Source organism: Polistes dominula, unplaced genomic scaffold (assembly GCF_049000335.1).
Source record: "Polistes dominula isolate Pdom_NZ unplaced genomic scaffold, Pdom_raw_medaka contig_25, whole genome shotgun sequence".
NCBI lineage: Eukaryota > Metazoa > Arthropoda > Insecta > Hymenoptera > Vespidae > Polistes > Polistes dominula.
Window position 1 is genome coordinate 4,120,631 of NW_028301094.1, and position 23,303 is coordinate 4,143,933.

The 23,303-nt window shown below is 28.2% G+C and overlaps 5 protein-coding genes and 1 non-coding gene across 7 annotated transcripts; 2 read left to right on the top strand and 4 right to left on the bottom strand.

Moving 5' to 3' along the window:
* Positions 1-4,601: 4,601 nt before the first annotated feature.
* Positions 4,602-4,720, bottom strand: LOC149031222 (5S ribosomal RNA). Its single transcript, XR_016177920.1, has one exon. It is a non-coding gene; the product is annotated as a 5S ribosomal RNA (ribosomal RNA).
* Positions 4,721-8,643: 3,923 nt separating this feature from the next.
* LOC107063805 (putative rRNA-processing protein EBP2 homolog) lies at positions 8,644-10,021 on the bottom strand. The gene is made up of 3 exons (XM_015315906.2): positions 9,828-10,021; positions 9,661-9,747; positions 8,644-9,559 (listed from the first exon to the last, which is right to left on the bottom strand). Exons 1-3 carry the CDS (start codon positions 9,876-9,878, stop codon positions 8,756-8,758), a joined length of 942 nt encoding a protein of 313 aa, XP_015171392.1. The 5' UTR covers positions 9,879-10,021; the 3' UTR covers positions 8,644-8,755.
* Positions 10,022-10,608: 587 nt separating this feature from the next.
* LOC107063804 (uncharacterized) lies at positions 10,609-15,303 on the top strand. The gene is made up of 5 exons (XM_015315905.2): positions 10,609-10,766; positions 11,348-11,445; positions 11,523-11,727; positions 11,794-12,273; positions 12,358-15,303. The coding sequence occupies exons 1-5, from the start codon at positions 10,691-10,693 to the stop codon at positions 12,495-12,497; spliced, it is 999 nt and encodes a 332-aa protein (XP_015171391.2). The 5' UTR covers positions 10,609-10,690; the 3' UTR covers positions 12,498-15,303.
* Positions 15,304-16,372: 1,069 nt separating this feature from the next.
* Positions 16,373-16,951, bottom strand: LOC107063806 (uncharacterized). 2 transcript variants are annotated; one of them, XM_089176556.1, is made up of 2 exons: positions 16,669-16,951; positions 16,373-16,609 (listed from the first exon to the last, which is right to left on the bottom strand). In XM_089176556.1, the coding sequence occupies exons 1-2, from the start codon at positions 16,949-16,951 to the stop codon at positions 16,566-16,568; spliced, it is 327 nt and encodes a 108-aa protein (XP_089032682.1). In that variant the 3' UTR covers positions 16,373-16,565. The 2 variants fall into 2 exon arrangements, with proteins under 2 accessions (XP_089032682.1, XP_089032681.1); XM_089176555.1 differs by having other exon boundaries at positions 16,373-16,619.
* Positions 16,952-17,116: 165 nt separating this feature from the next.
* Positions 17,117-18,844, top strand: LOC107063639 (ribosome biogenesis protein BRX1 homolog). The gene is made up of 4 exons (XM_015315546.2): positions 17,117-17,254; positions 17,370-17,646; positions 18,006-18,361; positions 18,462-18,844. Exons 1-4 carry the CDS (start codon positions 17,159-17,161, stop codon positions 18,774-18,776), a joined length of 1,044 nt encoding a protein of 347 aa, XP_015171032.2. The 5' UTR covers positions 17,117-17,158; the 3' UTR covers positions 18,777-18,844.
* A 130-nt stretch (positions 18,845-18,974) lies between these two features.
* Positions 18,975-23,184, bottom strand: Ctl1 (choline transporter-like protein 1). Its single transcript, XM_015315934.2, is given in 13 exon segments — positions 18,975-20,147; positions 20,245-20,466; positions 20,552-20,711; positions 20,782-20,922; positions 21,000-21,144; positions 21,223-21,354; positions 21,436-21,622; positions 21,709-21,743; positions 21,746-21,847; positions 21,925-22,014; positions 22,088-22,482; positions 22,569-22,714; positions 22,981-23,184. Coding segments are annotated over 13 exon segments (2,022 nt in total). The 5' UTR covers positions 23,095-23,184; the 3' UTR covers positions 18,975-19,994.
* Positions 23,185-23,303: the final 119 nt, after the last annotated feature.

A 23,303-nucleotide genomic window follows, 5' to 3' on the forward strand; every position in this document is an offset into this window, starting at 1 on the left:
ATGAAGAGGAACAATTTTACAGTATGAGTCGCGATCGAGTATGGTGTTTCGATGAACAGTAGGAAACTCATGTATTTCTGTAACAACCACATGCCACTGCTCCATATAATATATTCTGAATATTATAGATTCCCTATCGACAATTCTGTTTTTTATGCGAGCCAGCATATTTCTTTTTTTACGCAGAACTAACGAAATTCTTCAGTAAAATAAAAGCGTTCATTAAACAAAAACGAAAACTAACTCTAAACATTAAAGTAAGAATAATAAAAAATACATAAAATAAATAAATAAAATAAATAAAATATATTAAAATGTATTTTTTTATTAAAAATAATAAATACATTATTAAAAATTACATATCTATTAATATTATTAATTATATTTCGAATATTAATGAATTTCAATATAATATTTTATAAAACGAAAATATATAAACTCAAAATTATCACTGACTAGGAATGTTAAAACAAATATATTGTAATTTAAACAATCGAAAATATTATTATAGTGTAGGAAAATTGGTATTTAGTCATTTCATCTTCAGTTATATATATGTAAGAGTGCGAGTGTATGGTGTACATGGAAGTGGTGATGAAAGATTTGTAGCGATATGGATATGAGTGTGAGTGCCCGCAGCGATATGGATACGAGTGCATGTGGCAAGAAAGAAAAGCGTACGATATCGGCTGATGTCATCGTTTGTAAACACCCCGAAATCTCTCGAATGTTCCCGAACCGGAAATCGGGAAGAAGTCTTTTTGTTTGACCGATTGGGAATAGTCTGGAGATTTCTAGAATGATTAACGGAAGTGATCGGGACCATTGGTGGGGTGAATGCATATATAACCGCGGTGAAGAGGGCGGTCCTGGGCCCTTCTTGATTCGGTGTTACGAGTGAGTGTTATACGAGTGTGGTTACGGTTTCTAACTCTGGTTACTTGCTTTTTTTCTTTCGGTCTTTATCTTAAACCTTAATACTTAAGTCTTTGTTATATTATAATAAACATTTCTTTTATTTCGATTCAATAAAATCTTATAGATATTTTTGTCTGTCTGTCTGAAACCACGCCAACCACCACACCACCACCCCCACAATAGTATAGTATCGTGTTCGATTTACCTTAATTGATTGATAATTAATCCAAAAAAAATGTATATTATAGTCCGAAATCACCGAGTATTGTAAGTTTGACGCACCCGTTTTTTTCAAAATACAAAAGTAAACTGGCTCGTTGTCCTTTATGAAAGTTCTTGTATTCAATGTTGTTTTTCTGACTTTCCAAAGGCTACAAATACATAACATTTAATGAAAATTATAATATGGGGTTATAAATAAAAATGATATATATATATAATATAATATAATAATATATATTGGAGTTCGGAGAGAAATATATGATAGTTTATTTAATTATGATGTCGAGCGGTATTTACAATAGTTTACAAAAAGTGGCGTGGTTGCAAAAATACAAAGTACAAAAGAGTTACAAATATAAGTTATAAATATATGACTGATAAACTGACTGATTTGCAGAATGACTGATATAACAGATGATACACAGACGGATATAAAAGACTGATTATCAAAGACTAAGGATAGATACAGACAGATATATGCAGACAGCGGATATACAGACAGCAGCTTTCTTACTTTCTTTCGCATATTTATATCAGAAATGAGCTACACCCCTTTCGAGAGGGAAAGAAATTATGAATCTTATTGACCAATAGTAGAAGAATCCACCCCCATAGTTCATTCGATAGGTACAGCTTATGTTTTTGGTAAAGATCGTAGTGGAAGTTATGCATAAAGAAACTTTGTCTAGAATAACAGAATATCATTTCTTCTTATAGTATCGCATGTGTTTACATAGGAATCCGAAACCTCTCGAAGGGCCCGACACTGCACAAAGGTTTTCGTCGCACCAATATGTCTCGATAATTCTTAAGTTTGTTTGGAATTTTATGGCTCTCCCAGAATACTCTTCTTATTTTTCTTAATCTTTGAGTGAAGTTTTTTTTCACTAAGATCGATAGCGTATTCAAAATAAAATATAAAGGAAAGAACTAAATACTAGTCTTATCGTCTACAATAATAAATAGAATTTATTCTTCTGAAAGTCATATAGACAATTCAAATTTTAACTGCCTTTCACAGAGGACAATGACTCATCTCAGTTTACTCTTGGATTTCGAAGAAAACGGTACGTCGAACTTATATTCCCTGCTTTTAAATTACAATATTCATTTTTTTCAACTAATTATCAATCCTTTAAAGTATATCGATCACTCTAACGTACATTATTAATATTTTTTATACAAAATATCAAATTGAATTCTAAACACATTACAGTAGGCCCTCGACTTTCGCACATAGTTGGTTCCTGAAGGTGTGTGCGAATGTTGAATGTGAAAGAACGAAAGATAAGAATGTAAAAAAATATGTACCAAAAACTGTATTTTAAAGTATTTATCTATCAATATGTATACATAATGAAGTTAAAGAGACGTGTTAAGTGAAATAATCCGCATAAGAAGCATTTGTTTTCCTATCCGTGAGCATTTGAATGGTGATACCGGGTCAGTCGTAAGTTGAATGTCGCGGATGTTTGAATAAAAAAAGACTAGTTCTAGTCATGATGCAAATGGGTTTAAAATGCGCGAAATAGCGAATTGTGCAAAAGTAGAATGTGCGAGAATCGAGAGCCGCCTATATATCAATAGTTTTCAAGTAAAAATCTAATAACGGTGTACGATTTTACGAGACACTTTTACGTATCTGTATATTTATGTAATTTATTTATTATTTATTTTATTTTTCGTCTTTTTCATTCTGAGGAGTGTCCTGACATTAGAATAATTTCGCTTAATAAAAAAGAAATAATATAACAAAATGTTAAACTCGATCGAATAGCCGAAAGATAGGAAGAGAGACGTGTGTTCTACAAATTCGATTTGAAATTCGGGAAATTTCAATAATTCAGTGCAATTTTACCTAATAGCTTTAGTGGTATTGCGGTATTCGATGGTGATAATAATTGCGGTAGAAATTTCCTCTTCCGGTCACTTTTTACCTTCACGATGGCGACGCACGCTGCGATCTTCTCGGCTCATTACTCAATAAATTTTCCACATCAATGCATTACATAAAAAAGCTTTCACATTTTTATTCCACCTAACACTTTGATACTAAAGAACATTACAGATTGACTGTGTAAACGCGTGTCTTATCACGTCAAATCGAGTATCGAACGTTTTTATTTAGATTATCGAGATCCACCATATTTAATCGCATTCTGACAAATATTTTCGAAAATTGACTGTTATAAATCATACAAGGTTTATTTTATCGGAGAGCAAACAAAGCCAAAAGAATGAACAAAATTTTTATAAATATTGATCTTATTTAGAAATTTAGTCTGATTTGTAATAAATACTTAATGTGGGGAGTTGCTTATTCTTGTAAAAAATACTTATAATGATTACGTTCAATATGAATCTAAACCTGTAGCATCATGTTGTAAAACTGCCTTATTCTTGTAGATAAATTAGACTATTGAATTAATTAACTAATTTTTTTAGATATTATATAATAAATAACTAATAACTCTCTCTCTCTCTCTCTCTCTTTCTATGAAAACCAACAAAATGTTAAATATTTCATCGTTATTAAACATAATATAAATTATTTATTAACGATCGAATTGCAGTTAAGCACTTTTGAAGCAATAAAAATATAATTTACGATTTATTCGTATTAATTCATGTTTATACATATATGCACGTTAAAATTGTTTCACGAAGATATCTAAACGAAACATATTGAAAACGTAAAGTACTATAAAATACAAAAAATTATGAATCCGACAAAGAACTCGAAGTTAAGATATCATCGCTGAACTGAATTTTTATGAAGTACTCTTTTCGCGCTATAATTATAATTTTATAAAGCCGCTATTGATTATAGGAAAAAGAGCATTATTCGTATTATGTGATTGGCTAAAAAGTTTTATGATATTTAAATTTATACTTATAGGAATAGAAAAAAACATGTATGCAGTTTAAACGCGGTAGTAGTGAAACCTTCAAAAAACTAAACTTCGAAAAAATGAGACGAATGCAGAGTATCAGGAGTAGAATATAATTGTAGGGTTTATTTATTACAATATTGTTACTACTATATACTGTATTCTACCTCATTCTCTCGCAGGCTAAATCCTGTAGACCTATATGTTTGTCTCTTTTTAATGTCACTTTTCCATTTTATCGTGTTTCAAGTTACAACGATTCAAAAGAAGTTTTCACTTCAAAAATTTATCTTACATAAAGCTTTACGTGAAGGAGTACAATAGGACAACATTAGATCGGAAAAATTTTACGTAGGATTTTACTTCGTTATAATCGATAACAATTTTTAGTTTTTCATAATTACCTTCTTTTTGCCTATATTAACATTACAATAAATTTAAAAAAAAATTCTTCGTTTCTCAATAAAAATTCCAAACGACTTGAACGAAAAGTTCAACATGGGGCGTAGACGCACTGAACGTGTTAAATATACATAAAGAATATCATAGAATAAAAAAAAAAAAAGAAAGTGTTAACAGCACACGGTGTTCCCAAGCGGTCACCCATCCAAGTACTAACCGTGCCCAGTGCTGCTTGACTTAAGTGATCGGACGAGAACTTGTATTTTCAGCACGGTATGGCCGTTAACGACAGAATTTATTATACTATATGCTCTTGTCATGTACATCTTAATTTCAAGTATAAAAAAAAAGAAAAAAGCAAAAGAAAACAAAAAACGGTAAAACAGACCTAATTCGTTGATTCCACAATTAGCAGCCTCTACGACGTTGTAAACAGTTATGGTACGACAAAGCATGTCGCTCACGAGGAACATGGTTTTCATGGAAATTTTGGGATTGAACCGTCAAAAAGTTCTATTACTAATATAGATAGTTAAGAAGTTGACAAAGAATCTTGAAGTACGTGATTTTGTCTAAAAAAGAAAAAGATATTTTCAAAAAATGTTAAGTTTGATTATGACAACCATTATAAAGAAAAATTGAATAAAAAAAAAAAAAAAAAAAGAAAGTGTTAACAGCACACGGTGTTCCCAAGCGGTCACCCATCCAAGTACTAACCGTGCCCAGTGCTGCTTGACTTAAGTGATCGGTCGAGAACTTGTATTTTTTTTTTTTTTTTTTTTTTAATTGATGTTTATTTTCTCTTTTATAAAAATACATTTTTCTTTTACATATATGGTGTTTGAAAATACATCACAAAAATATACCATAAATCTAACTGTCTATATTTATTAACTTAGTCTAGTGAACGCGTTAATAAACTAATTTTATTTATTATTCCAGTAACATATTACTAAAACTAGTATAAATTTTTAGTCAATTATTTTGATTATCACTTTTATGTTTCCAAGTTTTGGAGAAAAAACAGAGATCCTGTTTACGAATAGACTATCCCTCTGCAAAAAACCTGTTCTAACCGTTACTTTATATTAATTTTTTAAATCTTACCTTTTGCTCACTATTTAGCTTATTTTAGATATGAATTATTTAATAAAAAAGGATAAATATAAATATAATTATACAGTATAGTGAACTCTTAACAAGAATCTTAAAAACCTACTATTTACATATGTACAAGAATACTAATGCTTAATATCACAACTTTTGTGGTTTAGAGAAACTGAGTCTATTACTTCTTTCTATCCCTTATTACTAAGTCATATCTTTTTTTTAATTCTTGTATAGAGTTATCCTCATTACTGATCCACCAATATTTTTTAGATAATCTTGAGAAGTCCATAATATCTTTCTTTGGTAATGCTGTCGAGTATCTAAGATTAACTACTTGCTTATTTCTTATTCTGTCTTTATAAGTAATTTTTTTATTGGCTTTATTTCTAAAAATGTGGTATATTATTGGTACATTGTTTTGGTTTTGTATTAATCCATCCTGGTCCATTGTTATAAAAGCTTCAGGGGGAATAAATCCTGATTCAAACGATCTTTCATGATATTGTCTATTCGGGTATACACTTGATCTTATTAGATTATTATTATCTATCTTTTTTATATTAGCAAAATAATTTCGAGTGAGCCTGATAATAAAATTATCAATTCTATTAATATTTACTTTTCTATATAGTGTACCATTGCTGATATATTTTTTATATCCTGTGTCTGCGGACCTGTACAAATTATAACAAGCACGTAAACATTTTCTTTCAAATACTCTGAGTTTTTCAGCAGTTGAGTCATTAAAGTTCATCCATACAGGGCAGGCATACGTTATTATAGGTCTTATTAGAAGCTGATAACATATTTCTTTGATCTTAGGATATAGGTGCCTCGAATAAAAGATTCTGCAGTTTGCCATGAAGGCCTTTTTTGCTTTGCTAAGTTGGATGTCTATATGTTTGGTAAGTTTTATCCTTTCGTCTAAATTCATTCCCAAATATTTAACTGTATGCTTGTGCGGAATTTCTATTTCTTCTCCAGTCTCTTCATTTTCTATTTTTATTTGAAAATCTCTCCAATTTCTTGCCGATTTGGCAATTTCGCTTAAATTCCTTCGGAATAAAATTGTCTCACATTTCTGCGGGTTGGCTTTCAGTTTCCAAGTTTTATAATATTTAATTATTTGATTTACCTTAATCTCTAGTTTTTTTTTGATTTCAGATGGTTTATTCCCTGTAATATATACTATGAAATCATCAGCGAATGCTAATGCTGATGTATCTTCCTCTTCGTTCATACCATATAAATGCAATATGTCGCTATTATACACGTTAAAGAATATCGGTGCATTCACTGTTCCTTGTTGCAGACCATCCTTTATTATGAATTCTTTATCCGAGGTATGAGTCCCATCTGTGATTATAAAAGTTCTGTTATCGAACATATCCATAAGTAAGTAAATTAGTTCCCTAGGAAATTTCTTTTTTAACATTTTGTACAATAGCCCCTTAATCCAGACAGAATCGAAGGCCTTCTCGAGATCAATTAAACAGGCACCAACCATTTTCTTGCCATTGAGAGCCCAACATAAGTCTGCAAGAAACTTGTGTATGGCGTGTACTGTCGAGTGTTTATATTTGAATCCAAATTGATGATCTGGTATTGTTTTATTTATTGTTGTAATGTGATTAATTGTAGTATTAATGACTATTTCAAATAATTTACTTATATTAGACATTAGGCAAATTGGTCTATAGTTGTTAACATTATTCCTCTCTTTATTGGGTTTTAAAAATGGCATTACTTTTCCCTTTTTCCAACCTACTGGATAATATGCATTATTAAGAATGTTATTAAATAATATTGCGTAGCATTCTATTACATTATCAGGTAAATGTTTAATCACTATGTTAAGAATGTTATCCACTCCTGAAGATGTTTTATTATTTAATTTGCTAATTATTTTACTAAGTTGTTGTCTATTACAGAGGTATGTTAAATTCTCCTTCAAGGATTTATTTTTCGGATCGTTTGCTTTATTTTCACTGTTGAATTCACAGATGCCATTCCACTTTTTTCTGTCTTTATTTAATTTATCATATTCTCTGTTGATTATATTGTCCAATCTGGATCCATCCTTTATACGAGAACTTGTATTTTCAGCACGGTATGGCCGTTAACGATAGAATTCACTATACTAAATGCACTTGCCATGCACTCCTTAACTAAAAGAAAAGCTTCACGGCCTAACAAACCCTAAATTACTGGTGTCCAACCAAAGATTGGACGCGTGACTTACCTTATGCAGGTTTTCCCTGTATACAAATCAACGACGAAGCCTTGTTAATGATAAATATAAAAAATAATGGTACTTAGCCTTTTTTCTCAGCCTTTGTCTACTCTATCGTTTTTATCTACTGTCTAGTGGAAGAATAGGATGATTTTCTTTGCTAAACCGACCAAGGCATACTTAGCAACGGTTTGAAAAGTGGAAAGATCCGAATAATAAAAGACATGAATATTATCGCTTCGATATTTCCTAAAAATGTAAAATAAAATGCTAACAGACGAGCATAGCAACAGGCGTGCTTAGCAACGGTTTAAACAGTAAAGAAGTCGGGAATAACAACACTTCGATATTCTCTAAATAACTGAAGACATGAATATTATCGCTTACATAAAGAAAAGAAAGAACAAGAGAATAAATACTAATCTCGTACAAACATTCAAACATACAGACACACACGTAGAACGCTCGATCCAGATCAAGTTTTAACTTCAATAAGAACAATAATGTTAATTCATTTTTTTAAATAAAAAGATGTTATTAATTATTTATAATTAATATCTATACTAATCGCTTAAAAGTAGCCATTGGTTATAAGAGTACCATTCGAGTTATGTAATTGGTTAAAATTTATTCGACATTAAAATGTATACATATAGAAATAATAAGAAAGTCACTAGAACCAAAGAATTATTTAAAATAAAAGAACTGCTACAATCAGTTGTTCAAAATCGATATTTACTAGTTACTTGATTATAGCAACAGTAATAATTGATAAACGAAAAATATTTATTCGACTGATTGATTACAAACGACCGACACAAAAGTAAAAAGCTCAGGATTATTTGGTTATTTATCTTATACCAAGAATTTAGTTATCATGTATATACATATTTATTTAGAAATAACAAATTTTGTTTATTATTTTACGTATTATACGTCATTCTTTTTAAAAATAGGAATACTTAATATTTAAACAATTTCATTTTTTCCTAGCTTTCATCTGTATTCTACGATTCTTGCCAGGCCTTTGCTGTTTTGTCTTTCCACCTTTACCCTTACGTCCCTGAGTTGGTCTTTGAGGTTTTCGGTATTCAGAAACATCAGCTGAACTAGATTTGGTATTTCTTTTACTATCACGCTTTTTACCACCGTAACCATACTTTGAATTCTTCATCTTAATCTTAGCTTGAACTTTTGGATCTAGCTTTCTATTACCTGACTTACTTAGTGATCTCTTCTTATCATCTAAAAAGTCTAAATCTTGTCTTATACCTTTACGATACTTTTTCACTTCCTCTAACATTTTTCTCTTTTCTGCATGTTTTTTCAAAGTTGATTCAACTTGCATCTGTTTGCTAATCTTCCTTTGTTGTCTCAACTGCCTTACTTTTTCTGATCTCTGTGCAACTAATTGCTTTTTCATTAAATTTTCTTTAATTCTTTGCATTTGTTTGTCAGTTTTAGCCATTTCAGCAAAATAATCATCCGGTCTTGTAACCGGGACACCGAGTTTTTTTAACCTTGCAATGCCATCAACAACAGCGCCTTGTGCTTGCCGATGAAACATTGTTTCTCTACGAAAATCATTTAAAACCGGATCTTCTGACGGATCGAATTGAGGTAATTTTTTGTTTCCTTGTAATTGTTTAGCGCGTCTTACTTCTTGGTCTTGCATTTGAAGCGCTAACTCTGGCGCTAATGGTGCCAAAGTATTGACCATATCCAACCGTTCTACCCATGGCAAAGTTAACTTTATTTCTTCTAATTTTGCTTTCATTAAACCCTAAACATTTCAAATTAGTATTACAAAATTAAATTGTTTGTGTAAATTATTTATTACGATTGTGAAACAATATTTTAAAAATACTATAATGTTTTACTTACAATATTATTCTTGTGAACCTTCTTATTTGTCTCAATAACAGCATTGAGGCCAGGTTTTAATAAACCCGATGCAAAGGCTTCTTGTAACTGCACATATAAAAACAAAAAGTTAGGTTACGTACATGAAAAATTTTATCAATAGAAAAATATAAATATAAAATTCTTACTTCTTCGTCCGAAGAATTAACTTCCGAATCAGATTCAGATACAGTCGTCATTGTAATTAAAAATCGCGTTTAAATTATTTTATTTAACTAAATAATAAAACTTAAGCAGACAATACACAAACCCATACACCATGTGCTTTGCTGATTAATGCTCGTATAACTATCTAAATGGTGGCGCTATCTAGTGGAAACAATTAGAAATTCTATGAATCAGAACATTAATCTTCTCTTTCTATCAAATATTTATTAGCTTTTGAAAGAGTTTCAGAAGAGAAAAAAATATTGAAGGACAGTAACACATTAAATAAATTATTTTAGAAATATACTATTTCAATTTTATCTAACGCTGTAATATGTTTGTAAATTTATTCTTGTAAATTGTCACTTTGACATTTTGTATTGAATTTTGCAATAATGCCACTAATAATCATTATATACCACATATTATACATATTTTAATAATGTTTAAAAAAAATTCAAAAATTATATAAGTTACCATATCAATTTTGAAAAAAAAACCGATAACCTTTATAATGATATCAAGAATTTAATTAAAAGGGTCATTAATCTCATATCTTACTGGTTGAAATTAGTTTTGTTTGTCAAATAAACTAACTTTGAAGATAAGAAAAAAATAAAAACCGTTCAAAGTAACTAGTTGTTCGTCAAGTCGAATCTGAACGTATCTTTCATCGTATTGGTTTAGAACGGACGCATAGAAACTGTTTAACCAATCAGAAAGAACGTTTAATTTAGAAATGAATATATAGGATGCGCAGAAAGCCAATCTAACACGTATCTGACGTATCTTTTGCTCGATGCCAGGATTTTTTATCACAGCTGGCTGACGAGGTCGAAACACCATGACGGATAATCATACGGATCCAATGTCACGTTTATTAAAACTTGCAAACAAAGTCAATTGCTTTTATCTGTCAGGTAAGCTAAATTAAACTATAATTTCATTATTTGATATAAATATCACCTTCTAAACCATGTAGTAATATAGGACGCGCTGTTTTTCATACTGTCCGCCAAGATATTGATTTCAAGTGTTGCGTATTTATCTTCGTACTTTCGTTGAAATAAAGAAACGCTGCACAATCTTAAGATTTATTTATATCATTTTTCTTTTCATTTAAATAACATTATAATTATTTTACATTAAAGTTTGTATTATTATTATACGTTATATCTTTTAATTTTTTATTATAAATATTTACTAGTATAAGGTTACATCAAAGACTTTAGAAATAATACTTTAAATATGTTATATAAAGACCTTACTGTCTAAAATGTTATGACTTTATTTAGGATTTTGTGCATATATTATTATTACATGATATACTGTTTACTTTCTTTCTTTTTTTCTTTAAACAATATCTTGAAATATCTCTTATTGATATTATCTATGCTGTTGCTCTTCATCATTTAATATATATTTATTCAAGAAACAATTTTTTGTGGTATATTTATAGGAATATATAAAATATTTACTAAATTAAGTCAAATATGTTTAGGGTTCCATACAGGTAAATGCAGAGCCTTTGTTGTCGATGGACAGCAAGTTGGGCTTGTACGACCAGATGTTATGACAGAATTATTAAATCATCCAAAAGTGAGTATTTTGTCTTTTGCTATTATATATAGAAGAAAACTATTTGCTCTCTAAATAAATATTTTTATAATTGAAAGGTATTTCAAGTGGATCCTGAGTTTGTACAACTAAATCCTGCATTCCGGGATTATGACGAAAGAAGTGCTCGTGTGGAAGAAGTACTACGAAAATGGAAGGCGGATGAAAAGTTTATAACATTACGCGGTTGGAGGGAAGAATATTATGAAGTCCGTGCTCAATTTAATGCAAAACCTTTATTTAAAATGGATCGATCTGCAACATGTAAGCATATTACTTTATAATATAATATACGATTTTCTAGTTTGATCTAATTTTGTGTATATACAGGTTTATTTGGAATTCGTAAATACGGTGTTGATATAAATGGATATGTTATGGATCCTATAAAAGGTTTGTCAATATGGTTACAAAAGCGTAGTCCTAATAAGCAAACATGGCCCGGATATTGGGACAATATGGTCAGTGGTGGATTAAGTGTTGGTTTTGGTATTAACGAAACTGCTATAAAAGAAGCTGGAGAAGAAGCCAGTATCCCTAAGAATCTTATTGAAAAATTAAAAAGTGTTGGATGTGTTTCATTATTCTTCGAAAGTGAAAGAGGATTGTTTCCCAATACAGAATTTGTTTTTGATCTTGAATTGCCGCCAGATTTTATTCCAAGTAATAGTGATGGAGAAGTAGAAACTTTCGAATTGCTTCCAGTAAATGAATGTTTAGAAAGGATAGCTTCTACAAATTTTAAAACTACATCAGTCCCAGTTGTACTTGACTTTTTAATTAGACATGGATACATTACTGCAGAGAATGGTAAGATTTTAATAATAGGATTTAAAAGGGGAAAAAATAAGACTAATGGTATATTTTTTAAATATGCTAATATTACTGTTACAGAGCCTAACTTCATACAAATTATGGAACTCCTTCATGTTCCACTGCAAACCATGTACAATCACCCTTTAAAAAAATGTAAAATTACTGCCAATGGAGAAGCAACTGAGACTCTAGAAAAAAAAGAGTTTAGGTTTAATTAGATAATTATTTTTCTGCATGATTTGACTAGTTGTTGAAGCAACTTAAGTTTTCGGTTTAATTTGGATTGGCTTTTAGTTTTAATGCGTAATCATGTTATTTTTTTTTTTAAATCAGATATATGTATTTACCAATTATATTTATTTCATATTTTAACTTTATATCTTTGTTTTCACGAAAAAAAATTCATTTATTTTTTCAAAAGTTATATGTTAATGTATATTCTTTTAAGTTAAATATTGACTTGAAAAATGTTTCTAAATTAATGAAAATATTAGAAAATTAAATTTGATGACTAGCAATACAATTTTTTATAAAATATGTTAACAAACAATGGTTTCCTTTGCTCTAATTAGAATTTCATATATGTAGAATCTTGCTATTTTAAATGTTTTTATTTTCATAGAAACCATTAAAATTAAAATATGTAAAATATTAATTTGTTCAATAATTGATCGCCCACAAATTAACGTATTTTATTAACTTTTTATCATATTTATAACATTATTTTAATATAAATTTGATTAATTTTAATACAATCATAAAATTAATATCCTTTTATTGAAACCAAAGTGTTATCAATGCATTCCAGTCGAAAAAATTTACTATAAACAAATTTAAGTATTAAGTAATTAACATTTCAATCCTTTTTCAAATTTAAACTGGCATTTTCCATTTCCAAAAAATAAGTCCATGTATAATGCTATCGCAGAAAAATCCTAATACTTCATATAGAATTAAGATGAAATCCATTCACAGTATTATGAAAGTGAATGTATCATATAGCATTTTTATATGTCAGAACTTCGAAGGCAGTTCATGTGCAAATATGTGTTCTATACCTGGACTTTACTATTAATAAAGAATGAATAGATTTAGCATTTTCATCTCACTTTTTTCAGAAAGGGAACAAAAATATTTGTATTATTTACCATAGATAGTCTAGATAGATTTTTAATTGAACACCAAGTATTGCTGAAATTCTGATCGAATTTATATTAACAAAGAATAATTGACTGTACAAATAAGATGCACAATTTTATAGTATATTATTTTCTTATATTAATTGAAGCTAGAAATTATTTGTTTACAAAAAAGGACATCATTTTCAAGCGAAGATTTATGCTCCGGAATATATTAGATTGTAAATTTTTATACCTTCATTGCGCACAGTTTTTTTTTCAAAGATCTGCTCTAATATAATTTTTAATAGCATTTACAAACTTAATACAGTCTCGAAACATTGTGATTAAGATTAACTGTTGTAATAAAGCATTTATACATGTAAAAACATTTTTTTTTATTTACTAAGTTTTTGAAACTTTTTAAACGAACTGCTAGTCACATTTTTTTTATTACACTACTATCATTTAAACTATGTACTAAAAAATATAGTCCTTATATTTAGTCATCATTTATATCTTCATATGTCATTGTTTTGTGATAGGTATGAATAAGGTTGGACATATTTTGCAGTGCATGAATTACCAAGATCAACGAAAATATGTAATAAATAAAATATACTCTTAATGCATAATAGTCGATTGATAATAGTTTCTTACTATCGCAAATCTTTCCGGCATGGAATATTGAATGAACAAAAACAAATTTATTTCATTGCTTTTCATTGGTCCATGTGTGACCCAAATAAATATTTTAACTTATAAATACATTTTAAAATGTATCTATAACAATAGGAATTAGATGCTTTATATAAATACTTAAAGTTTTGATTGGTTTGCCTTAGATAGAAATAGAGAACATGTCTATAGTAATAAAATAATGATCGCTTATAATCTTTAAGTATAATGTGATATTTGAGATGATTAAACAGTGAATCAATTATTATTAATATTGAATTATTCCATTTACTTTTTAAAATATTACTATTATTAACTTAGCTTTTATAATAAGATTTCTTTTTTTTCTAAGTACTTATATAACTAATTCTTAATTTATAAATATTGTTAGAAATAAATAATAAATATAAAGATGACATTAGAACAATGTTAATGTGAAAGTATTATTTATATGTAACTCAATTTGAATACAACTCAATCATATTTCCTTAACAAAATATTTTATACTTAATTAAGTATATTAATAAGCATTAATAATCTGATAAAATATAAAAAATTATAAAAATATGCTATTTAATTGATATAATTTGTGTATAATTGTTCATGCATATATATTCACGAGATGACACGTTTGTGTATTCTTAAAAATGTGAATTAAGTAACATTGTAACATGATCACAATAGTTTCGATATAATTCATATATTTACATATATACATCCATCATGTATATTTTATGCAAGATATGTTGATTATGTGATATATACATATACATAAATATATATATTACAAGCAACTATTGGATCATGAATTGTTTATAAATTGATTAGCGAAAAAGAAAAAAGAAACGTAATGTATTTAAAATAAGCAAAGTTCGCGATATTATTCCATAATTTGTTATTAGTCTGTAAGAATGTTACCTACCGTTTAATGTGAATATCCTTTCTTATCATATATTTTATACCCAGCTATATAAAGTGATAATTAACGATAACGAAATAAGAAATATTAAAAATTAATCGACGTATTACTAATATATACACGTATTATTAATACACGTGTGATAATAAAATAAAGGTTTATAATTTTAAGCGTGGTGCGTTTTTCGTAAGACTGGATGGATACAATTTATGAATGTTCATCACTGGATTTAATACTTGATTTGTATTTTCATTGTATGAACATGAAGCAAATCATTTCGCATGAATAAAGCGATGAAAGTTCAAAACACTCTATTTTATGATTATGTATATTATAATTAATGTAAACTATGCAATCCATTCAATTTGAAAAATGTTTATAGTTTATTTCATTTGAACTAACGCGCATGCGCACGAAACGGAAACTCATGTTATTGGAAGCAGTGATGCCAGGACGTGGATTTTTCCCACGCATGCGCATTACCTAATCCTCAGTAATGTATATACTTTACTCAAATATGGGGTATCGTTAGACCCCCATGACAATTGAAATATGGTAGAAATTACAGGAAGAGGACATTTTTAAAAGAAATAACATATTTACATGGAAATAAATGAATATATATTTTTTTATTATTTTGTACATCTGCAGCCAATTTATTACATGAATAACAACATTTGTTGCGAGAGTAAGGAAAACTGCAGAAAACCTTACTAGTATTCAAACAAAAACATTATATATAAAACATATATAAGAATATACTATTTACATAATAAATTAAAATCTCGTTTAAATAAAAATATGCTCCGGTTAAGCAACCTCAGGAGGTTGCTAAAACCAAGATATTTATCACAGATTAATCACATACATATGTTTGCCTCATGAAGTAAAAAATAAATAAAAAAAAGAAAACAAAATATATAGTAAATATTATTTCATAAAATATATAAAAAAACATAAATAAAAATATCCTAATATTGCGCAAAGAATCATGCACCTGTGCATACTGGAAGAAATAAAACTGCTTGAACTAAAACTTCTAAATTTAGAAAAAGCGGTTCTTCATTTAAAAATTTTTTTTTTCAAAGATAGTCTTCGACGTATCATCAATTTCTAAATTGGCCAAAAGAGATTTGTTTTCGTCATCAAAAACGATAGCTTGCTACATTTCTTAAATCTAGAAAGGGGCAATCTACTTTCCTCGCGCAAAGCTATATTTGCATCTAAAAATTTGAAATTCAGTAGTGTCTGCCAATTTATGTATTAAAATTTTTCTATCTTGGAACAAAACATTTAAATCGTTAAAAGAATTTAAAGAATACTTTAAAAATAGCATAAAGGCTTTAATTTTACAGTCGTTTAAAGAAATTAAAATAGATGCTGTCAAATTATTTTTATTTTCTAAAGTTTCCAGGTACAAGTAATGTTTTTAAACTTCCCAATTATCGAGAAGTCTTGTAACACACTTCTGTAAGACGAGCCATCTTGTACTTGAAAATTTTAAAATTTGTCGTGACTCTACTTCAAAGAATTCCTGAAATTCCCACAGGATGGCTGATCGTTTTGCACTTCTAGTAAACTAGGCTGCTGGTAATCCATCTTTTGGTTTCTGCCACTGTAATACACTAATATTGCACTACAATTAAACATATTATATAACATTATGCGACTCACCGTCACTTGAACGAAAATCGCGGGAAACGACTGGGAAGAGCCTGTGCTGCCAGATCGTGGGTAAATCGTACCCTCTCCCTGTGCCACTGTGGGATTGCACACAATGAAAGTTACCCACGTCCGTGTGTTCGGGATGTCGAAAGAAGTCGAGTGTAACCGAAGTTGGCACTTGGCGGGCACGCCGGAGTGGCACACTATGAAAGCGACTCGTGTCCATGTGTTCCGCGTGCCCGCCAACTTCGGTTACACTCGACTTCTTTCGACATCCCAAACACACGGACATGGGTAACTTTCATTGTGTGCAATCCCATAGTGGCACAGGGAGAGGGTACGATTTACCCACGATCTGGCTGCACTGATGCGCATGCGCACGAAGGCTCTCACGTTGGAAGCACATGTTAACGTGCAATTGTACCCACGTTTGTTTAATGTGTTTTCAATTACATTTTAACTTTTGTTTAATAATATTATTATAAATTGTTTTTAAATCATGACGAAAAAGAGAAAACAGTTGGAAAATGAGGAAACGACAGAAACGAATTTACCACCAGTAAAAAGAATGTCGGATGAACCTCCGCCCAAAAAGGTTAGTTTATATCACTTTTGGAAATTACATATATACTGTAACTATTGAAATGAAGAATTATTTAAGGGTAAGTTATAAGAAAATAATAAATAAATCATTAAACAATTTTTATTAGGTTAAATGGATAAACAGGCAACGTGTATTAGTATTTTCAACCAGAGGTATTGGTTATTTACACCGTCACCTCATGGAAGATATAAAGAATCTTATGCCGCATCATAGAGCTGAGAGTAAAATGGAACGTTCAAAAGATTTGCAAGTGGTCAATGAGATATGTCGAATGAAAAATTGCAATAAATGTATACTTTTTGAAGGCCGAAAGAAAAGGGACCTTTATGTTTGGTTTTCTAATATATCTGTGGGTCCGTGTGTTAAATTTTTAGTGGAAAATAGTACGTAATGTATTACTTCATTATTCATAAAATTTATCAAATCTATATTATTAAACCCTTTTGATACTATTAATAACTATAGTCATCCAACATTTGATGCTTGTGATGTACTGTCGGTGACCATAGTTAAAATGTTTTACATTGTAATATCCCTTTTTTTTAATCTATTTCATGATAAAATGTGTATTCACATTGTAATTAACCTATATAGTAGAATCTTATGTGCATGCACTAGTGAATTATGCAGCTGTACTAAAATATTATATTATGTTATTATTAATATTATAATATTATATTTTATATTCAGCGTTTATGATATAATCTACTTAAAGTTATCTTATAAACTATTTTTATTTTAGTTTATACCATGGGCGAATTAAAAATGACTGGAAATTGTTTAAAAGGATCTCGTCCTTTACTTTCATTTGATGAAAATTTTAACACTAAACCACATTACAGTCTCTTAAAAGAATTGTTTACCCAAATATTTGGCGTTCCAAATCATCATCCAAAAAGTCAACCATTCTTCGATCATGTTTATACTTTTACAGTGTTAGATAACCGAATATGGTTTAGAAATTTCCAAATTCTCACAGAAGATGGAGGATTAGCTGAAATTGGTCCTAGATTTGTTTTAAATCCAGTTAAAATATTTTCTAGTAGTTTTGGTGGGGATACATTATGGGATAATCCTCTTTATGTTTCACCTGCTAAGGTAATAATAATAATAATAATAATAATAATAATAATAATAGCTATAATTTTAAGTAGAATTACATCGAAATCATATAATCTATTCATATTTATAATTTTAGTTTCGACAATTAATTAGTAAACGAGCTGGTAATAAATATGTGGACAGATTGGAACAAAAGATGGTAGAGAAAGCTAATAAACCAAAAGAAAGTTATGATTTAAATCCTCTGGATGAAATATTTAAGGGCGATCCTCTTGAAAAGGCTTTAGAGTTAGAAAATAAGGATAAAGTAAATGAAGAAAAGAAAGAAGAAAAGAAAAAAGAAATTCCAAGAAGGAATAGAATAAAAAAAGAAATTAAAAAACTTCCGAATAAACAATTAAAAAAGAAAAAAATGATAAAGAAGAAAGTAAAAAAGAATATAAAACACTAATTAAGTTTTTTATATTATGTGTAAATAAATTCTTCTTACACAATAATAAAATTTACTTATATATTGTTCTTAAAATTTGTTTATATTTGTTCTGTATTTGTACCTTATATTATCATAATATATGATTTTTTATATTAATAAATTTATAGCAAGTAATATTATAAGTACACTTCTCATTATCAGTGTATTAATCACTAAATTATTAAATGAACAAATGGCTTTGTTTAAAATAATACTTTAAAAAGACATAAGAAAATGTCACAAGATATCGTAGACATAAATGTTTGTAGACAATTTATATAATATATAACAGTTCATATACTTATATATAGCTCACTCATATTCATGTTACTAACATTGCAATTAAATGTGCGTTGTAGACGACATTTAATAATTATAAAGAAATAATAGTGTAAACTAATTGATATAATATAAAGATACTATTATGTTAATATGAACTACATAACTTATACTATAAAAGACATAAGTTTGTACATACGCTCGTATTAAATAAATATTATTTAATTCGATTGAAATGTTATTGACAATTATAACTCTTTTTGCACAAATTTAAAGGCACTTATGTATATATATATAAGTCATATTTTATAGTAGTCATATTAACATTATAAATACATAATATATTTCTTTAAAAAATATATATTAACTGTTAAGTAAATATATAAATACGTAATCCTTATGAAGTTCGTATTAATTTTACAAATCTAAAGCCTCCGTTTGTATTAGTAAAATTGTCAGCAAATTTAAATTTGTATTTATCTATCTTATAAAATCTGCAATTAATCTAATATCGTATATAAATATGTCATTGCATAGATAAAATATCTCATATAAAAATCTCATATATATAATGCACATCAATAATATTTCTCTTGATTGGTTCTGATTCATATATATATTTATATATATTATATATCATTATAAATTTCATTTTGACGTTTATATTATTTAAAATCAATATACCTAAAATATTTAAACTTTTACTACTAATCTATATTGTATAATATAAATTATACAATGCTTTGTAATAAAAGTAAATATAGTTATCGCGATAAATAATCGTAATTTTCATAAAATACTGAAATTAATAATAATACATTATAACGTAAAATGATAATAGAAAAATTATACCTAAGTAACATTTAAATAAGCTATGGAAGAGTTATCAATATAAATTAATACTATTTAAATGTGAATTTAGGCATTCATTGGTGATAATTCATGAGATTGTTGACCATTAGTATTAACATCTGATCCAATTTGTGCTAATGGAGACTGACGCCATTTTCCATTTTCTCCACTTAAATTTCTATCTTCGCATACACACAAAAACAGAGTATCTATAACAGTCTGAAAATAGAAAGAAATAATATTAACAAGAATTACAGCTGATAAAATACGTTACTTTATAATACTTAAATATAAGAATATATGCATTTATATATACCTCGTATAAAGAAATAATACAATGAGCAATGAAAAATGCAAATACACAAGTGACAAAAATTGGTGCTGCATAAAAATGCAATCGTGGATCCTGTCTCATGAAGAGTAATCCAACACTTCCTGTAGCGGCCGTGACAAAACATTTTCCCAAGAATAATATAAAATCTCCTATACTGTTAATTACAGCTACTTGTAGAGCATTATCAACAATTGTTTTGAAAGCCTGTAACAAATACAAATTTTTCAGAGGTAATTAATGTATAGTTTAAATTTTAAATATTAATAAATAATAATCACTTAGGACTTACAACTCTGGCAGCATTGCAAAAATTAGTTCCTTCTATGGCAACAACCGTATATGCATTATGGTTCATATATCTAATGAACTTTTCTAAGCAATAAAAACAACAAATACAACACTTTAAACCGCATTGTGCACAAGGAGAGGTTTCTCTATTTTTCTCAAACCTACGTAATGAAATTAAAACTTAATTAATATAAACAATTTCACAGTATATTTAGTTACTTTTTTACTTACTTCTTGTGCAAATATGTCAAAATAAGACGAGGTAATTTAAAAAGAGTTATTAAGAATGATCCACAAGCAACCGACCCTAAATGATAACTAATCAAATTTCCAATAGCTGAACATACCGGTGACATACTTGCATCCTTATCTCTGGAATATATTTTTATATATAAATTATATATATTTTGATTATACATTTACTTTTGATTAATTGCAATAAACATTACCTGAAATACCAATGTGCAACTGCACCAGCTATTACCATATCTTGACAAGCAATTATAAATTCTGATGTCCAGATCAAACCTATGATATAAACCCACCACATATATTTTACCCAGGTTGCATCAACATATTCAACAAATGTAAACGCTAAAACAGATTTATAGATTAACAAAAGAATTTTATTTTTATCACTTATAATTATATAAAAAATATGAAATAGATTACTTTTAAATTTATCTATAGAAAAACTTAGTCTTTCTTCTTGTGATAAGATACTTTTTTCTCCAACAGAACTTAAATTTAGAGGATTAAATATATGATTTTTATACATTTGAACTGATTTTGTTCCCGGATAATCTGAAATTCATTTTTGCTTAATTTAAAACCAGTTTTATATACTATATATATAGTGTTAAAAAATGTTGTAAATATACTTACTAGCTGTAGCAAGACATAAAATGACTACAACCCAAAAGGCAAAGAATAAAATTAAAGCAGTAAAGGTTAATAATGGTTGAAAAAATAAACCGGGTAGTTCTCCTAAACATTTTGCACTTTCTCTAAACAATGCTGTCATAAAGCTTATACGTTTACGTAAAACACAAACGAGTAACAATAATATTATCTACAAGAAAGAAAAATATTATTAAATTAATATCTTTGTATTAATTAGATATATATGATTAAAAAAAATAAATAAATCATACTTACAGTTATTATTGTTGCGATTATAGAAAATACTAAAAAGCTCTTTCATTTCTAACTGATTCTTCTAAAAGTTGATTTGGATCAGTTTTATCTAACGTTCTTTTTATTCCTATATATGTCCACCATAATAATCCTGTTCCACCTGTAACATTTTAATATACATATATATTTAAAACTATAATTATTAATTTATAATAAAATATCAATTATATTTCTTACCTACTGATGCAATACTAACAAGAATCATTACTATCCAAGTTACAATACTTGCCAGTAAATGAAATATAGCAATCATAAAAAGGGACAGCACTAGAAAATATTTCTGTATTAATTTTAAAACATATTAAATAATGCAATTGTGGATCAAGATAATATTACTTACCAAAAGCCAAAAAGCATAACGCTAAGATTTCTCTCCAAGTTTTATATAAATCACCTAATACTTGTTCAATTACATCCCATGAGTTAATGAGCCCATATAAATTAGAAATAATTGTTTCTCCTACATCTTGAACAGCCTTTGGGATACAACGATTAAGTATCGGGACACTATTGTAAACAGGTAATTCAAGACAAGGTTTTGTCTTATTGTGCTTATAAACTCCGGTACTACAAGCACTAAAATTATTTCCTGGTTTATCATGGCATAACTGAGAACCTGTTTCTTTATAAAATTGACATACTTCATCCATGGTCTTCATAGTTCTATCTGGACATTTTTTCACACAAATTTTTAAAGACTGTGACACATTTTTCACATCAAGGAAAAACAAATATCTGGAAAGATTATAATGAAAATTAATTAACTAATAATATTAATAAAAAACAATGCAAAATAAAATCTAATATAAATGTGAACTAACGGTTTTTCACTAGTATCTTGCCCAAAAAGCTCCATGCTTCCAAATTTTTGATTATTTTTCGTACCACACGTATTTCCAAAGCTATCGTATCCATTAATAAGATGTAATGGATTACCATATACCAATGCGAAAGCTGCTATTAAAATCTATAAATTATGATAATTAAAAAATCAAACATAGTACCATATCATGAAGCATTTATATAAACAAATAATAGAAGATAAAATTGATAAAATTGCAAAAGTAAATAATATTATGCGTCTTCTTGTTATTGATGTTAATATAAACTAAATTTTCTTTCAGTTATATAAAATAATTTGATTTCAAAACTGACAAATTGTCAGCCCCCCATATAACATTTATATTATAACATTAAAAAATATAGTATGAAAAATAAACATTTTTACTATACCATAAGAAACCAAAATGCTATAAAAAGGCACATCCAGAAAATATCTGTGCATCCTCTGACTCGAGTTGGTTGTGGTATTTGTTCCTCTTCATCGTTTTCACCACAACAAGACATTTCTTATTCTGTAATTATAATAAAATTCTAAATTCTAAATCACTGTGTGTAACAATTGAAGCGCTTAATGTGAAGTTTATATGACGTTACACACACACAATGAAATTATTCATGAGCGGGAAAATAAAATAAATGTGACATTGATTGTTCATGAAGTAACATTTTTTTATAATCGTTACATTTAACAATTATATTCATATTTTTATATC

Bases quoted from the DNA above. Each gene is read 5' to 3' on its own strand.
- LOC107063805 (XM_015315906.2), bottom strand. From the start codon at position 9,878: ATGACGACTGTATCTGAATCTGATTCGGAAGTTAATTCTTCGGACGAA. The intron at 9,748-9,827 runs GTAAGAATTTTA...TTATATGTGCAG, and splicing joins TTAATTCTTCGGACGAAGAA to TTACAAGAAGCCTTTGCATC. The intron at 9,560-9,660 runs GTAAGTAAAACA...TGAAATGTTTAG, and splicing joins AGGTTCACAAGAATAATATT to GGTTTAATGAAAGCAAAATT.
- LOC107063804 (XM_015315905.2), top strand. From the start codon at position 10,691: ATGACGGATAATCATACGGATCCAATGTCACGTTTATTAAAACTTGCA. The intron at 11,446-11,522 runs GTGAGTATTTTG...TATAATTGAAAG, and splicing joins AATTATTAAATCATCCAAAA to GTATTTCAAGTGGATCCTGA. The intron at 12,274-12,357 runs GTAAGATTTTAA...TTACTGTTACAG, and splicing joins ATACATTACTGCAGAGAATG to AGCCTAACTTCATACAAATT.
- LOC107063806 (XM_089176555.1), bottom strand. From the start codon at position 16,951: ATGTCCGTGTGTTTGGGATGTCGAAAGAAGTCGAGTGTAACCGAAGTT. The intron at 16,620-16,668 runs GTGAGTCGCATA...GTGCAATATTAG, and splicing joins CGATTTTCGTTCAAGTGACG to TGTATTACAGTGGCAGAAAC.
- LOC107063639 (XM_015315546.2), top strand. From the start codon at position 17,159: ATGACGAAAAAGAGAAAACAGTTGGAAAATGAGGAAACGACAGAAACG. The intron at 17,255-17,369 runs GTTAGTTTATAT...AATTTTTATTAG, and splicing joins ATGAACCTCCGCCCAAAAAG to GTTAAATGGATAAACAGGCA. The intron at 18,362-18,461 runs GTAATAATAATA...TTATAATTTTAG, and splicing joins TTTATGTTTCACCTGCTAAG to TTTCGACAATTAATTAGTAA.